This window comes from Leptopilina heterotoma, unplaced genomic scaffold, assembly GCF_015476425.1.
Source record: "Leptopilina heterotoma isolate Lh14 unplaced genomic scaffold, ASM1547642v1 Lhet_166, whole genome shotgun sequence".
In the NCBI taxonomy this organism is placed as follows: Eukaryota; Metazoa; Arthropoda; class Insecta; order Hymenoptera; family Figitidae; genus Leptopilina; species Leptopilina heterotoma.
The window spans coordinates 913,226-930,568 of NW_025110882.1; the positions used below are offsets into that span (position 1 = coordinate 913,226).

General features: G+C 26.6%; 4 protein-coding genes and 1 long non-coding RNA gene across 5 annotated transcripts; 2 read left to right on the forward strand and 3 right to left on the reverse strand.

Moving 5' to 3' along the window:
- Nucleotides 1-412: 412 nt before the first annotated feature.
- On the reverse strand, nucleotides 413-6,102 carry LOC122499092 (juvenile hormone epoxide hydrolase 1-like). The gene is made up of 9 exons (XM_043607170.1): nucleotides 6,085-6,102; nucleotides 5,399-5,553; nucleotides 4,743-4,860; nucleotides 3,722-3,932; nucleotides 3,112-3,350; nucleotides 2,743-2,858; nucleotides 1,556-1,755; nucleotides 1,004-1,238; nucleotides 413-880 (listed from the first exon to the last, which is right to left on the reverse strand). Exons 1-9 carry the CDS (start codon nucleotides 6,085-6,087, stop codon nucleotides 616-618), a joined length of 1,542 nt encoding a protein of 513 aa, XP_043463105.1. The 5' UTR covers nucleotides 6,088-6,102; the 3' UTR covers nucleotides 413-615.
- Nucleotides 5,471-10,896, forward strand: LOC122499096. The gene is made up of 4 exons (XR_006301302.1): nucleotides 5,471-5,609; nucleotides 7,912-8,110; nucleotides 8,328-8,508; nucleotides 10,767-10,896. It is a non-coding gene; the product is annotated as an uncharacterized LOC122499096 (long non-coding RNA).
- Nucleotides 7,846-10,878, reverse strand: LOC122499093 (juvenile hormone epoxide hydrolase 1-like). The gene is made up of 6 exons (XM_043607171.1): nucleotides 10,705-10,878; nucleotides 9,711-9,903; nucleotides 8,976-9,324; nucleotides 8,602-8,801; nucleotides 8,285-8,519; nucleotides 7,846-8,108 (listed from the first exon to the last, which is right to left on the reverse strand). The coding sequence occupies exons 1-6, from the start codon at nucleotides 10,876-10,878 to the stop codon at nucleotides 7,889-7,891; spliced, it is 1,371 nt and encodes a 456-aa protein (XP_043463106.1). The 3' UTR covers nucleotides 7,846-7,888.
- A 916-nt stretch (nucleotides 10,897-11,812) lies between the features above and the next one.
- On the forward strand, nucleotides 11,813-14,643 carry LOC122499294 (periodic tryptophan protein 1 homolog). Its single transcript, XM_043607572.1, has 11 exons — nucleotides 11,813-12,045; nucleotides 12,126-12,184; nucleotides 12,349-12,539; nucleotides 12,629-12,802; nucleotides 12,958-13,065; nucleotides 13,140-13,314; nucleotides 13,410-13,568; nucleotides 13,638-13,752; nucleotides 13,896-13,986; nucleotides 14,073-14,309; nucleotides 14,391-14,643. Exons 1-11 carry the CDS (start codon nucleotides 11,965-11,967, stop codon nucleotides 14,564-14,566), a joined length of 1,566 nt encoding a protein of 521 aa, XP_043463507.1. The 5' UTR covers nucleotides 11,813-11,964; the 3' UTR covers nucleotides 14,567-14,643.
- A 154-nt stretch (nucleotides 14,644-14,797) lies between these two features.
- LOC122499295 (YY1-associated factor 2) lies at nucleotides 14,798-17,079 on the reverse strand. Its single transcript, XM_043607573.1, has 4 exons — nucleotides 16,753-17,079; nucleotides 16,579-16,654; nucleotides 16,030-16,508; nucleotides 14,798-15,956 (listed from the first exon to the last, which is right to left on the reverse strand). The coding sequence occupies exons 3-4, from the start codon at nucleotides 16,204-16,206 to the stop codon at nucleotides 15,618-15,620; spliced, it is 516 nt and encodes a 171-aa protein (XP_043463508.1). The 5' UTR covers nucleotides 16,207-16,508; nucleotides 16,579-16,654; nucleotides 16,753-17,079; the 3' UTR covers nucleotides 14,798-15,617.
- Nucleotides 17,080-17,343: the final 264 nt, after the last annotated feature.

The window sequence follows — 17,343 nt, forward strand, 5'->3', positions numbered from 1 at the left end:
ACTATTCTTCTTTTGAGAAAGGAAAGGGCGTTGTATTGAGTACCTTTACCAAGAAAGGTGGATTTTTGAAAAACGTAATATAGATTGACGCAAAATGTAACAGGCGGGGGAGTTTTGTGTTCGTGTGAGATTGCAGCTGTCATCCCTTGCATTGAGAAAAATAACAAGGATACAGGATTTTTAAGAATAGAACATTTATTTTTGTCTTCGAAAAAAAAGTAGACTTTTAACCCTAGGTCAGGACAAGTTATTCTGAATATGAAAATACTATCATAATATGTTACATATATATTACAAATGAATAAAATTAAAATAATTAAGAAACAGAAAAAAAAGTTGCATTAAAAATAAATTCAAAAACAGAAAAAAATTAAAAAGAAATGATAAAGTGAAAACAATATAAAAAATAAAATTGACTATTATACAAAAAAATTCGTATTTATTGAAAAATAAAAGAATAATTCTTCATAAAAAAATACCGGAAATTTGACTGTCCGGAATAGGTAATTATATAATAATAATAATTAGAGATAATCGGCGGTGTTCTTTTTACAAAACATTAATTAAAAAAAACTATCATTCACAGCTCTTTTATTGAAACCCATTGAAGGTTTTCTAAATATCTTTTTTCTTGTTTTTTTTTGCTTCCTCTTTGGCCTTTGATAATTTTTCTTCTTTCAGCATTTTTTCCACTTTCTCAACGAAAGACCAAACATCATCAGCAACAAATTGTGGCTCCTCCATGGCAGCAAAGTGTCCTCCACGTGGATAATGATTGAATTGAATAATATTCTTATATCTCGCTTCGAGAAGTGATTTAGATTGATAGACGATTTCGTAAGGGAAAATCGCACAAGCAACTGGTTTATGGAGCGGCAGCCTGAAAATAAATCATAATTGATCAAATTCAGTAGAAATAGAGGTAAAAGAATTAAATAATTAATTATGTAATTTAATTAATCTACTGCGGTAATTAAATTATTATTAAATGTTGTATTTTTACCGATCGACTCCTAAGGCTAGGTGAGCTTTACTAAAACTTTCAGCGTAAAGTCTTTGACTAGTTGTTATTGAATTTGTAACCCAGTACATCATCAAATTATCCAATAACTCATCCATTTTGTATTTTTCCAGTAAACCACCATCGGCTCGGAATCTATATTCAGGATTCGTCCAGGTGCTGAATTTCTCTAAAATATAAACTGCTAAACCAGCCGGAGTGTCCGAAAGAACCGAACCTAAAACAAAAAGGTATAATTTTATTTCTTGTGAAAATTAGAAATGTTTCTCGATTTATTCTACGTGAAACGATCAAGAAAGAATTTAAATTTTCTCGCATTTGCTCAAGCAACTCTGGTAAATTATTGTTCTATAAATAAATATAATTTTAAAAAAATTTTTGGCATTGAAAAGTAATCCACAAATGCTTTCAAATTCACTATATAAAAATTAAAATCTACTAATAATGAAAATTACAATTCACGTAGAATTCAAATTTAAATATTTATTATTAAAAATTGTAAAGTAAAATGCAAAAAATTAATTTCTTTCTTACCAATAGTGTCTGGCTTTGTTGCCTGAATGTGGAAATATCCACTTTCCTCCACCAATCTACTGTAATGGTGACTCAAGGGATACATTTTGGATTCATGTTCCTTTTCGACAACGAGTGAAGGAATATATGATCCTACAAATGTCCAAAAGAACGTCGATGGCGAACTTATACTGCACATATTTAGATGAACACCGGTTACTCTGAAAATTTACAATTATTCATCAGTAAGTACACAGTTTGAAGTTAGTAAATGTTTGCTTCTCTGTTTCTTAACTTTTTAAATATTTTCAATTTTAAAATTAATATATTGAAAATCATTGAATTCTTGCAAAGAATTTTAGCAAAAATTAGGGAATAATTTAATTTCTCTGAAGAATTTAATTATTTATGAAAATAATTGAATTCTTGACAAGAATTTTATCAAAAAATTTGAGAATAATTGAATTTCTCTGAAGAATTTTATTATTTCTTTTATTGAATTCTTGACAAGAATTTTATTAAAATTTTTGCAAATCCTAATTAAATTCCTTTGAAGAATTTCTTTTAATTTTTTATTTTAATTAAATAATTAAATTCTTTCGAAAAATTTTAATAAAAAAATTAAAAATTTAATTTAATTTGTTTCGAAGGATTTTTAAAAATTTTAGAAAATAATTGAATTCTTCTGAAAAATTTTATAACGATGAATTAAGAATAAAAATTGAATTCTTTCGTGATATTTTATTGAAAATTATTGAATTTTTGCAAAAATTTTACTATGTATTTAAAAAAATAAATTAATTGTGAAAGATTTATTTAAAATTTTTTTAAATAATTTAATTCTTTCATGAAATATTTTTTAAAATTGTATTAAAAATAATTGAATTTTTGCAAAGAATTTGACTATTTTTAAGAATAATTTAATTGTTATGAAGGATTTGCAAAAATTTTTAGAAAATAATTGAATTCTTTTGAAAAATTTTATAACGAATTAAGAATAAAAATTGAATTTTTGCAAAAAATTTTACTATTTATAAAAATAGTTGAATTTTTTCAAATAATTATTAAATTAAATTATTATTAAAATAATTATCTACAAATAAACACACTGTCACTAAAAATATTTTTTATTACTACCCTATTATTTTTATTTAATTATTTACTATAAATTAGATTAGATTTGTAATTAGAAATTTTCGATATCTTACTTTTCGGGATAAAGTGTAGCAATTGAGGCAGTAATGATACTTCCCCAGTCACCTCCTTGTGTGTAGAATTTATCGTAACCCAATCGGGCCATTAGATTTTTAAATACCACAGCAACCTGTGAAAGTAAATTGAAACATTCAATTTCTATTTTTCTATTTGTAATTTGTAATATTTATTCCTAATATAATTAAATGGATAAGTAGTTCAAATATGAAAGTGAGAGCGGCAAATGAAATCTTTTCACGTATTTTTCAGATATAACGGTATAAGCAGCTTCTTCATCGATATTGCATTCTATTTTTATTGGAAAAGAAAAAAAAGAACAAAAGAATAAAAACTTAAGGAATGAATAATTAAAAAATGAATACCTGTGCAGCTCCAAGACCAGGACGAACTGCTGGATCCGAAAAGCCATAACCCGGTAGAGAAGGTGCAATTATTTCGAAAACAAAATCTTTCCCATCTTGAGGCGTTGTCAACATTGGAATAATCTTTTGGAATTCCACTACTGATCCAGGCCAGCCATGAACCATTAGTAGAGGTAATACTCTAATTTTTTTATTCTTTGGAATAGTTGGTTTCACTCGATAAAAATGAATGTCCAATCCTGAAGATAATACATTTTTTAGAAAGTGGATTTTTTAATATAAAAATGAAAAAACTCTATTTCTCCATCTTTTTTTTTTTTAATTTTTATAAAAAGTTAACGAGTAATAAATTATTAACTAAGTTGATTCATTTCTTTACTTTATTTTTAATTCTTTACTTGATTTTAACTTTAAAATTTCTTTTTCTTTTGTAAATTTTTTAATATATAAATGAAAAAAACTCTTTTTTTCTATCTTTCTTTTTTAATCTTTATAAAAAGTTAACGAGTAATAAATTATTAACTAAGTTGATTAATTTCTTTACTTTATTTTTAATTCTTTACTTGATTTGACTTTAAAATTTCCGTTTTTTTTTTGTAAAAATTCATACCTTGAATTGTTGTTTTGAACTGTGGATATTTATTGAGTAATTCTTGTCTTTTTTTCCAGTTGTAATTATCTCTCCAGTATCGAAGTACATTTTGCATGTATTGAAAATTAACTCCATACGTCCATTCAGCATCTTCTAATGGTGCAGTTTTTGGCCGCAAATTTACCGTATTGAAATATTTATCCAATCGTTCATGAAGGTCGTCTATTACCTTTGAGCAGAAAAAGATAAACATTATCTTCAAACTTACGTAATTGCGTATAATTTAAACGCATTTACAAAACTTAAAGGTATTTTAATATTTATTATTTTCATATCATTTAAATATTATCAATATTTTTTTAAATAATATTTTCTTTTTGTAAGAAAAATACACTTTTAACAAAGTATTTGAACAGGAAAAATCATTTCACTGAAGGCAAAAATAATATTTTTACATTATTATTTTTTTATCGTAAATTCCTTTTTTATTATGATTTCTATTTTTAGAAGAATATTTTACATTGCCTTTTTTTAATGCTTTGATTCTTTTTGTTATTTATTAATTTCAAATATATTAACATTTTTTTTTTGTGATGGGAGAAGCTTATTTACAATTAAAATTTTTCCATAAAGTTAAAAATAGCCTTTTCCTTATAAACGAGTTTACAATTACATAAAAGTAAATCAAAAAAAGGAGATAAATTTTTAAGATAAAAAATGCTTGTCAGTAGAATAATAATTCACGATGACTTTGTATAATTTTTTGTACTTAAAAAATGGTTATTGCATACTATTGACAATTGATAAATGTTAAATAGCAAATTAATCTTTGGAAAAGTATTTTTTAACTTTTTAATAAAAAATTAATTGTAAGTAGAGTTCTTAATAATTATAATTCAACTTTATAAACAATTTTCTAATTCTAAATATGAATTTTTTACGGTAAATATTATAATGTATTATAATTATCGATTAGAAAACTGACCACTCTTTATTTCTCAAGACTTGAGCAAAAATATAAATAATTGATTTGTCCTACCTTCTGTGAAATATCGATTTTAAACTCTCTAATACTAGTGTCATCTTTGCTGACTTTTTCCTTTGGTCCCCAAAATGTTTCTGGAAGCGTTGGCACTTCTGGATCTCCTTGCTGGTATCTATTTAGTGAAATGTAATTCTTTATTTTAATTTTTAAGCAATTAGAATTTAATTGTATTCTTATAAAAAAGCAAAAATTGATTTTTTTTTTACATAAAAACAAAATTACGATTATTAAGTTATTTTCTTACGAAAATAGTGACTTAGTGTAAATAGAGACGTAAATTAACAAAATACAAATTTCAGAAATAAATATATATTAAATACATTTGTGTAAAAAATTTCAATAATTAATTACGAGAATTGTTCGCATTTTTTAAATATACAAACAAAGAAGGTTAAAGGTTTCAGTGATAAATGCTGCATTAATAATTTTTTTCTCTTCGATTAAAAAGAACCGGATATCAAAACGGTCAATCAAGCTCTCTCACAATGGGATGCGAATAGTGTAAAATATATAGGTCGATGATCTTTGAATATTGAGAATTTTTAACAAAAAAAAAATATTTCAATAAAGAAAAAAATGGTTTTTTTTAAATAATTTTGAAATTTATTTTTCGACTAAAGTGGTTTTACTTTTTTTAGGAGAACACTTACTTGAGGTAATGCGCTATGCCTACTGTAAGGATTAAAATAGGAGGAACTGCTTTCCACATCGTGGCACACCGTTTCGAGAACTGCTTGGGACTGACAACATTCAGCTTTGCTAGCAAAACAACTACCTCATCGTGAAACATATCTTCAGGCGTTGGCTACATACACGATAAAGATGATGAATTTCATAAATCAAAAGAAAAATGACATAGAGGTATTTTTTAAGAGTGCATAATTTACAGAAGAAAAAAAATATTTTCCATTGTATTATATTTTTTTTTGTTTATTTCTTTTATTTATGGGAAAAAAATATTTCTAAATTTTTACTAGATGTGAATTGTTTTTCTTAATTATTTTTAATGTGTAATATAATTTTTTGAAATTATTCTATTAGTATATTTAAAATAATAATTGTTATTTAATTTTTAATTGCAAATTTAATTTGAATTAAATAAATGTTATTTAATTTTCAATTGTATATTTAATTTGAATTAAATAATTGTTAATTTGATACAAAAAGTAAAAGTCAAAGATATAAAGACAATATATTTATTTTACTTATTTTTATATATGATATATTAATATTACACTATAAAGAAGAACAATTCACCTCATAATTACTTAAATTATGCGTGTTTCGAAAAATAGTTAGGATTTATAAACATTGCGTTCTAAAAGAGTCAATTTACCATTAATTGCGTGGTTTGAAGAAAGTAATTAACTTTCTGTAAAATCTTTTAGTGAAAAGTTTAAAGGCCACTTTTTTCTAAACGTTCGAATATTATTTAATGCTCCCATTCTTTTATTTAATTATTCTCTCTTTTTTTGCTTTCAATTGTGATTTTCTTTTGAAATTTATTTTTATTAACTCAAGAAATTCAAATAATGGAATATTTGTATTTTTTTAAGTTGAAAATTTGTTTTCTAATTTAAAAAATTCAAATAGTGTAGTATTTCTATTTTTTAATTTAAAATTTAAATTTAAATTTACTCTTTTTAATTTGTTTAAGAAGACGAAAGGTTCAATGACATTAAATACACAATATTAGTTTTGAAATAGATAACAATTTCCTCGACTGTCAACAATATTATTGATTATTGACTTAAACGTAAAGAAAAAGTAATGAAATGAAAATTTTAACTATTATTTAATATTTTGTTATGTTAGTTAATTAAAAAATCTAATTGTAGAATTTTTTATTGCTTTTTTTTAAATAAAAGATTATAGTTTTCTTCAGACTTAGTATACGTTGTATAATTTTCCACTATGGCAAAAAAGTTATGGTAAAGAATAGAGCGTTAATATTTAACCCATATTTTCGAATATGAGAATTAGGTACCGTTTTTTATTATATGGAGAGAAACTGTAAACTAAAGGAATCTCTTTTTTTTCCACATAAAATTAAGCTTGTTGGAAAATACAGTTAGAAAAGCATCTTTCCAATTCACTTGATTGTCAGTAGCGTAGAAACGAAAAAAAAACTTTTATGAATGATCATGTCATAAGTGTCTTATGATAATTTATGACACAGATTGTGAATATTTTTCCTGACTCTATGGGACGTTATTTTCAATTGTACTTTGAACAATCGCCTTTTCGAGTAGATGTCGTAAAATCAGTAATCAAGAAACAAATGGCGTTTTCTTAACTCACAAAATACTTTTTATTCTTTTTGGAAATATTTTTCCTAAATACATTTTTTATGGAATTTTATATTTATACATTTTTTATAGAATTTTTTGTTTGTACATTCTTTTATAGAACTTTTTGTTTGTACATTTTTTTGTAGAATTTTTAATACATTTTTTAATATTTTGTATTTTATTTTTTATTTACAAATTTTGTTATAGAATTTATTTATACATTTCTTTTATAGAATTCTTTATTTATTCTACTTTATTTGTAATTTGATTTTGATGGCATGGAATTTTTTCGACTGTCTTTTAAGTTCAAGAACATTTATTATAAAGATTTAATAGATTTTATTTGCGCAGTCATTTTATTGTCAATTATTCACTTTACATAAGGAGTGTGTGCCTATGTGTTGAAGGTCATTTTATAAAGTGATGCTGCAGTTTTTTATATTATAACTACATCTCTAATAATTTTAGTCACGTGCAATATTTGAATTGTAACATTGTTGCAAAAATAAAATGATAAGATAAATATAATTTCATCGTAAAAGTAAATTTTTCTATACAAAAAATAACAAGTTTTGTTTAGTATTTTTGAAACGAAAAAATTGAAAATTGTTATTCTAAATTTAAGATACAAGTTTTCAAATTAAGAATTAAATTTGCTATTAATTTACAAAATTCAATTAAAGAAATATGTATTCTTGAAAAAAATTTTGTTTGATTTTGTTTATCATTGATGGACGTGTTCTTGAATTTAAATTTTCTTTTATTCGGATAAATATTTTTTCATGGAATTGAGTTTAAAAATAGACTTTAAGTGAATATTCGACTTTGTAATTAGAAAAATAATTTACATCAAGAACTTGTTTTCTTTTTAGATTCTTCGAAGATTTTCACTGATGCCCAAATATCTTCGGCCAAAAGTTGGGGTTCCTCCATCGCTGCAAAATGTCCACCTTTAGGGAATTTTGTTGTACGAAGTAATTTTTTGAAGCGCTCTTTGAGCAAACATTCCGGCTGATACGCAATTTCATAACGAAATTGAGCACACGCACTTGGTACATTTATCGGCGCACTGTAAGATTATATTTAAGTATAGTAATTTTAGAATGGTAATTACGAACAGACGATTATTACGAATATTAATTTTGCATCAGTAAATATTTTCTATTCGCTAAATTTAATGAAATTAATAATAATGAAATTAATAGTAATGAAATTAATAGTAAAGAAATTAATAAAAAAAATTACTTATGCGCTCCAGGTTTTAACATTTTTTTATTAAATGTTTCAGCGTAAATTCTCACGGCCGTTGTCATTGTATTTGGAATCCAGTAGTACATCAAATTGTCAATGAGTTCATCAGGAGTATGTTTTTCAAAAAGACCACCATCGTCTCTCATTCTGTAATTGGGATTTGTGCCTGTTGAGAATTTTTCAAGAATATAGGCAGCCAAGCCTATTGGTGAATCACTGTGAGCAACACCTGAAATGGTTTTCATTAATTATTTTTTTTTCTTTATTAAAATTAAAATATTTTCTAAAGATAATTTTTTTCGTTCACGCACCTAAAGTGTCAGGTTTTGTCGCTTGAATATGCAAATATCCGGTTTCTTCAATTTTTCTAGACCAATGTTCACCCATTGGATACATCAAATGATGATCTTCTTCTGGTAGCAAAAGAGATGGAAAGAAACTGAAAAAGTAGGTTTTCACGGTACTCCAAGCCGATGAAACAACGCACATGTTTGAGTGCATTCCCAGTACGCTGTAAATTTTTCAAAAAATTAATTTTTAATTAATATTTAAAATTTAAATTTTAAATTGAAATAGAAATTAAAATTTAATTTTTAAATCCAAATTTAAATTTAAATATTTAATTTAAATATAAATCTAAATTTAACAGTTATTAATTAGAGAATTAATCGAAATGGGTTTTTACTGTTGAGGAAACATTGCAGCCATATTGGCAGTAATTATAGCGCCCCAATCACCTCCTTGAGTGTAAAATTTGTTAAATCCTAATCTCAACATAAGATTTTTGAGTACGACTGCCATTTCATTGCCCCCAAGACCTGGTCTTACGGCCGGATCGGAAAATCCAAAACCTGGCAGTGATGGAACTATCACTTCGAAAACGAAATCGTATTCTGTCTTTGGATTCGTAAGAAGTGGGATTATTTTATAAAATTCCAAAACCGATCCTGGCCAACCGTGTTGTAGCAATAACGGAAGAACTTTCTTGCCTTTCGCATCTTTTGGCTTCACGTGCAAAAAATGAATATCCAGACCTGAGAAAAAATTTATGCACTCAAAAATAGATTAAATATAGAAAAAAAATAGAATTTGAGAAAAGAGGCATTTAATTTAACGAATCATTTTTAATTTTCTTTCAATTATAATTTTTTTCCTCTACAACGAAATTTATTAAATAGAAAATAAATTTTTTATTTACGCAAAATTTATCTTTTGGCAAATTTGCCAATAGGCCCAATGAGCCTGATTTTTGATGCAGGCCTTATTTTTATTCTTTTTTTATTCCTATTTTATTCCTATTTTTAGAAAATAATACTTAAATAATAAAAAAAAATCCATCGTGAAAATTATGCAAATCATTTCTGGGGGAATTTAAAAATAGATTATTTAATATGTAAGGTGCTTTTTATCAGACTTTTACCTTGAATATTCGTTACGAATTGAGGATACTTGTTCACATAGGTTTCTCTTTTTTTAAAATCATATTTATTTAGCCAAAAGTCAATTATTTTCGGCAATGCCTGAGAAGGCACGCCATAGGTCCAAGAAGCACCTTCTAATCCCGGTTTTGCTAGTCGTGTATTTTTTAATCTTAATTTTAAATCTTCGACGTCCTGAAAAATCCCATTTTTTTCATTTAGACCCAAACAAACAAATCTTGTTTTGAAAAATATTCCGGATTAGGTATAAAGTAGAATAAAAAAGTGACAAAACAATTAAATGGATAAATGGTTCTTGAATTATAAATTGAATTTTTTGTTTTTGCTTCCTCATAAAGGAAGCCTTATAGTGATGTCGATTTCCGAATTTTTTAGAACCAATTATTTTTACAAATTTTCAAGTGTAGTATACATAATTCGTCGAGAGGAACAAATGTCCGGATGTATGTGTGTGTGTGTGTGTGTGTGTGTATGTCACCGATTCTTGTGGACAAATTTTCTCTTACACGTCTTGACGGATTTTGATAAAATTTTGTAGGTGTATTACGGTCACGAATACCAAAAATCAGACAAAAGGATTTTCAAAAATATCTAAAAAAAAAAAAAAATTTTTCAACAATTTTTTAATTTTTGAAAAAAATTAATTTTTGGATTTTTTGAAATAACTTTTTTCTATATTAAAATTTTTATTAATTCTTGTCAAAATTGCATTCCTGACATAAAAACGAATCGATTTATGTATATAAAGTATATATTTTATCAAAATTTATAGAATTAATAAATATTTTAAATTTTCACAAAAAATTGAATTTTTGTATTTTTTGACAATTTATCTTAACACTTTAAAATAATTATTCTAAAATAAAAAATTAAACAATTGGTATATATTATATTGAGGAAGCTTAATGATCATGAAATGAACAACTTGTTTTTTTTTATATTTGTACGTCTATTTTTTAAAAAAAGATATCTTACCTTATCTTGAAAAACTACTTTAAATGGACGAACACTTTGATCAACTTGTTTTTCTTTTCCAGGCCCCCACCAAGTATTTGGAAGTTTTTCAAAATCAGTCTTACCTGATCTCAGATACAAAGAAACAGTATAGACTATAAATAATCCGAGAATTCCAGTTTTTATTAATCCCATTTTTGTTTGTTTTTTAACTAATTTTTTTTTTTTAAATCTATATTTAGTAACAAATTAATTGCTAAGGCAAACAAAAAATTATAACACCATTTTATCACTGAAAAATAATTTGTATTATGTTTTTATTTTTTCTTTTGTGATAGCTGAAGTATTACTAACTTCTAGTAGCGTTGCCAAAGTTATAAATGAGTGTATATCAAAAGGATAGATTAAATGTGTATAGGCATTCGTTTCGTGAGGGGAATTCGTTTAAATCGTCACTTCGCATTTTATATACATGGTGTCCTTCTTATCAGCGATTTTGAAGTTTGATTTACAATATCAGAATTTCATCAAATAAAATTGCCATTTTTAGACTTTGATCAAGTATATCTTCTGATTAAAATTATATAGCCGCACGTTTTCGTGTTTTTTTTGACAATTATTTTCGTATCGATAAGAAAAGTTGTTTTTTATTTTTTTATTATTTAATTCCTGTCAAAAACAAGTCGTAAATTTACGTTTTCGTTATTGTGAATAAAATTTTGATTATTTAGAACAATATCTATATTAAATTATACAGGAATTTTTTTCTATTTGTAAAAAGATCTATTTAATCTGTAAAAAATAAACAATTGTGGGATTTAATAAAAATAATAGGAATTTCAATAATTTAAAAGTAATGATTAAAACGTAATAATAAATTTAATCGAATTTAATAATCATAATAATTAAATGATTCTTTAAATCCAAAATTCGATAAATTTTAAATACTTTTCATTCTTTTTGGCTTTTACTTTTTTTATTCATCTAAAAAACAATTTTTAAATTATATAAACGCTTTGTAATTTATTATCTTTTTAATTTTTATTATAGAAATTTTTAAAGAAAAAGAAAATTTGTTAAATCATCAATTGCCGCATTAATTTGTATCTCAAATTTTGATTAGTTAAATTCACGCATGCGCATTTTGACCTTAAAAAACGTGGTCGTGTTTTCATTACACGTGTTTTTAACTTTAACGTTTTTAATATTTGCCTAAAATTTAATTATAGAGAGAATATTTATTTAAATTGTTTGCGAAATTTTGGAATTGTTTTACTTACGATGGAAACAACGGAAACGAAAAGCGCAATATTGTGTACAACGTGGGTAAAAAAAGGAGTTGCAGCAGCGGTACCCGATAAGGTTAGGATTCTCAACAATATTTACATGCGCTTTAAATATTAATTATTTAAAAAGAAATTAAACCAATATTTACTTTTCAGGTACAATTAAGTCCAGAGGAATTAAAGAATATTATCCAGGAAACTAAGACAGCTTTGGAGTAAGTTTACATCGTTTACATTTTTTTACCTATTTGACATATTTCAACAAAAATGTCACTTTGACACACGATATTTATTTTGACAATAAGATTTATTTAGAAAACATTATTTAAGTATTTTGTAAGTTAATTAATTTTCTTCAGAGTGTAAATAAATTTTCTAGTGACCTTGAGGATGAGTCGGACAGTGACAATGAACCATCGTCATCAAAAGGAAAAGATACAAAAGTTAAAAAGGAGAAGAGTAAGGGAAATAAATCTGAAAACGTCGATGATGATATGGAAGAGGAAAACGTTACAATTAAAAGTGCAGCCGACCAAGACGAGTTTAATTTCGAAAATTATGATGACGAATGTATGTGACATTGATGGTTCTTTGTTTTTAAAAGAAAACATTGTCATGCTTTATTTCCAATTTAATTACCTGTTTGCAATTTTCCACAGCTGGTAATATCCACTGTTATATTAATAATATAGCGGAATTTGAGGAGGATCCTTTGATAACAATCAAGGATGACGACGATGATTCTGAGAAAGAAGATGATATCATTAAACCCAATGATAATCTTGTTTTGATGGGACATATCGAGGAGGATGCCAGTATTTTGGAAATATTTGGTATGGCTAAATATCTATTTAAGTAAATAGAAATAAAACGAGACCTTCTCATTTTTTATGAGAATGTAAAAAGAATATAGTTAGAAAATAGAAAATAAATAGAAAAAATAGTTAAAAATTGACAATTTAATGATTTATTGATTGTCAAATTTCAGTGTATAATGAGGAGGAAGGATCGTTCTATTGTCATCACGATATTTTATTACCCTCACAACCTTTGTGTCTCGAGTGGCTCAATTATGATCCTAGTGACGCTAAGCCAGGTAAATAAACTAATTTTTTATTTGTATTACAAATATTTTAGATCGAAAATGTTCAATGTATTTATTCATTTTAGGCAATTTGTGCGCTATTGGTGATTTTACGCCAGTAATTAAAGTTTGGGATTTGGATCTAGTCGATTGTTTAGAGCCAGCATTCAAATTGGGACGTAAGGAGAATAAAAAGAAAAAAATTAAACGAATCGGTCACAAGAAATCTGTTTTGGATTTATCGTGGAATAAAAATTATACGTACGTATAATGACAATGAGAATTGAATTATTTTGCTTTTTGGATCTTTAATTTTAATTTACTTTTTAATTAAAAATTTTAATTTTTTCCCCCAGGCATGTGTTAGCAAGTGGTTCAGTGGACAAAACTGTATTATTGTGGGATTTAGACAATGGAACGCCGGTCACGAAATTATCGCCATTTAATGATGCGGTACAAACAATCAAGTGGCATCCACAAAATGCTCATCATTTGTTGACAGGATCGATTGATAAGTGAGAATGAAATTATGTTTTTGAAAATTATTATCAAGAAAAGTTTCTATTGGTTAAAATTATTTTCAGATTTGTCAGATTGCTCGACTTCAGGACGGAGGACAATTTCGAAACCCTATCGTGGGAAAGTCCTGGAGAAGTCGAACGAGTATTGTGGAATCATTTTGATCCTAATATTTGTTTCGTGAGTAACGAAATTTAAAATTATTATTACTTTAGTGGTTTCTTTTTTTAAAGGAAAATTAGTATTTTCCTTTTCATATTCTTTTTATTTAATAATAATAATGTTGGTTTCGAAATAAACTTACTTTAATAAAATATTTTCAGGCTACTACCGATAATGGATTCATTCAGTGCATTGATGTCAGGAAAAAAGCTCCTTTATGGCAACAAAATATTCACGAAGGTGCTATAACAGGTAAATTTGTTTTAAAGTATAATTTAATCTCATTACTTGATTTTTCTTTCTCGAATTTAAATTTCTTTTCTCCTTTTTTTCTCAAGGTTTATCAATGAGTACTTCGTGTCCTGGTCTAATGGTCACCACATCTGACGATGATATTCTTAAAGTCTGGGATCTAATTGATCTGAAAGAGCCGCAATTGGTTTGGGAAAAGAAAACAAATCTTGGAAAAATTCTTTGTCTCGATTCGAGTCCAGATAATCCGTTTGTTTTCTCCGTTGGAGGCGATAATAAAGCTCATAATTATAAAGTATTCGATTTCACTCAAATAACGTTAGGTAATTGGATATTTTAACAATCAAATTTTTGAGCCTCTAATAATTTTTTTCAGCAATTTTAATAACTTTTATTTTTTTTAGTTATGGAAAGATTTCAGGATCGAGAATTAATCAAGATGAAATCTGATGAGACAAAAATGACGACAGATCAGGATGAAGAAATGATGGAAGTGGCTGAGGAAATCGGACAAATAAATCTCGAATTATCGGCGAAAAAAATGCGCAAGAAAAAGAAGAAGACAAAGAGCGAAAACTAGAAGTTTTAAAAAGTTAGGTAATGTAAATAATGTTTCAATTTAATTGTGTTGTAATATAACATTTTTCTAATGTTTAATTTTCATTCTTGAACTCATTAAATTGATTTATAAAAAATCGACTTGTTATCCGATAAATATTAATTTTTCCAGAAACAACTTTAAAAGTATTTTTATAAATTTAGTTTCGTTTTAGGAATATTTACTTTTTTTTACTTTAAAAAATTCAACAGATTTTCAGTGACGGTATAAATTTATTGTACATAGAATTTCAGAATTCAAATACATATGAGTAGTGTAAAAATTAACCGTTACAAGAACAAAAAACTTATCTTTTAATAAGTTTTCATTTAAGAATTACATAAAACATACTCTCTACTTTCACTGAAATGTGAAATATATATATATTTACTACGAAAAAAATAAACGCATATTTGACAACAAAAATTGCAGAAATTTGATTGAGCGCATTATAAAGAACAATCGACATTTTTATAATTATTTTCTAAAAAGAATGTCGTTATAGTCTTTTGTCAAATGAAATAAAATATAGATAATAGGATTCGTTCACATTTTTCTTAAAACACATTACATTAATTAATTCATTCATTCATTTAAAAATTATACAATATTTGAAAAATTTAAGTTCTTTTAGTTTTAAAAAAGGCAAAAAATTCATTAATTTTCGTCTAGACTACTTTCACAGATAGGGGAAAAAAATAGGGGTGAAAATTTAATATAAGATATACGTATACTAATTATAATTAACTGGTTTTAAGTATTTAAATAAAATATTTGCTCTCTGGCAGTGGTTGTTTCACAAATTGCAAGTCATTATTACGCTAATAATGATCATAGAATTTAAATTTCTATGTAAACATGATTAGCGTAGGGTCTATATTTTAATTTAAAGGTAGATAGAACATGTCCGGGATAATAGACAACGTTGACATACATTATATATATATATATATATTAGTTAGAATATTTCATAGACGAATTTTTTTTTTGTTTTTTCATTTTTTTGTTTTTTTTTTTTGACACAAGAAACGCATTAAGCGTCTGTTCCTATGTCCAAACTTCTTGAATCTTGATTGGAGTCGTGTTGACTACCATTTTCGGACGATGCACTACTTGAGAGACCCGATTGATCGGAACTTTTTTTCACTTTTGGCTTATACTCAGTGATAACGACAGTGACATTATTTACTGTCACCTCATTTGTTTGGGCGGTACTTCTGTCTATATTTTTAAGTCTAGGGGGATGTCGATTCTTACGCCTTGGTTTATCCAGTTTGCGTTCTCTTTCCTTACCACTACTTGTCGTACTTCCTCCACTACCACCTTCCTTTTTACCTGGCTTTAACAGTGGCACGTACTGTTGCTGAGCAACCTGAAAATTTTCAAATTTATCAATAAATTGTGTAAATAAAATTTTAAAAAAATATTAGAGAATTTTTCGAGACCTGCTGGGCCACTAATTGAGGGTTGATGCGGGGCTTCCGCGTAGAAGTTCCTTTACGGACGTCACACATGAGGCACTTGAATGCTTCTGCTGTATTTCTATAGGTGCAAACACTGCAATCCCAATAGTTTTCTTCCAAAACCTTCGCCTGACGTTTTCCGCTTCCCGAATGGTTCATTGTTCATCGAAGTCAATTGTACGACGCTGAACGTTCTCAGAAGAGAGCTTGCCCCCACGCGCGCCACTTTAGCTTCATTAAAAGTGGTTTTTTGAACACTTGGTGATTTCGAACAATTATAAAGCTCTAAATGAGCTTCACTAACAATATTCAATAATAAAGAAAAAGAAAAATGATCTACGACGCTCTCTTGTGCATCAACTAAACAGAATGCAATTTCCTCTAAACAACTCTTCATTCTCAGATGAATCTCCTTTCATCAACCACGAAATTTCCTGCTTCATTTTCTTTCCTTTTTTTACCTTAACAAATACAAAGACCAATTAAAATAATTAAAATCTACTTTTATACTTAAAAACAATCTGTACCTACCAATCATGGATTATCTTTTCCTAAAATACTAATAGCACCAAGTTTTATTTCAAATCAACCGAAATTATCCCTTTTCCTACAAAAACAAAAATCAATGATAATAGTTGTTGCTAAATAAAATTCAGTTTGTGACGAATTTCAAAAATTCTTTTCGAACAGGAAACAACTACATACCTTTTTTTTATGAACGAAATTTTTACAGCTTTGTAATCAAAAATGCGTATGCAAACTTGAACAAATACGCCTACACAATGTATCAATTACGTCAGAAACAATGGCTTGTTAATTTCCCATGTACAGTAGATTCAATGTTGATAGAAGCTTGTCGTAATTCACTAGTTTGGGTTTTATATTTTGGCAAAGGAAAGCACAATCTTTCGAAAAAAAAATATTGACAAACAACCTACACCATTTTCTTGTCGGTCAATCGAGCAAAACCGTGGAATTTTAACAAAAAAAAAAGATGTGAACGCCGACAAATATTTCTTTGTCGGGTTTCATTACCCTTTTAACAATAACACAACAATTGATAAAGCAGAAAACTTGACGACAATATCTGATACATAACCTCAAATTTTGACAGTTTTCGGCTTGAGAACCACCGGAACTTGCGGCTAACTTCAGTTGATATAAATCAGTGCTGGCAGTAGTTTTCTCACCCTCGGTGCCCTCGGTTTTTAATTTTTTAATCCAATTTACAATTTAATTTATAATTTACAAATTTAACTTGTATAGAAATTACCGGTTTTTTGTAAAAAGTCTAAA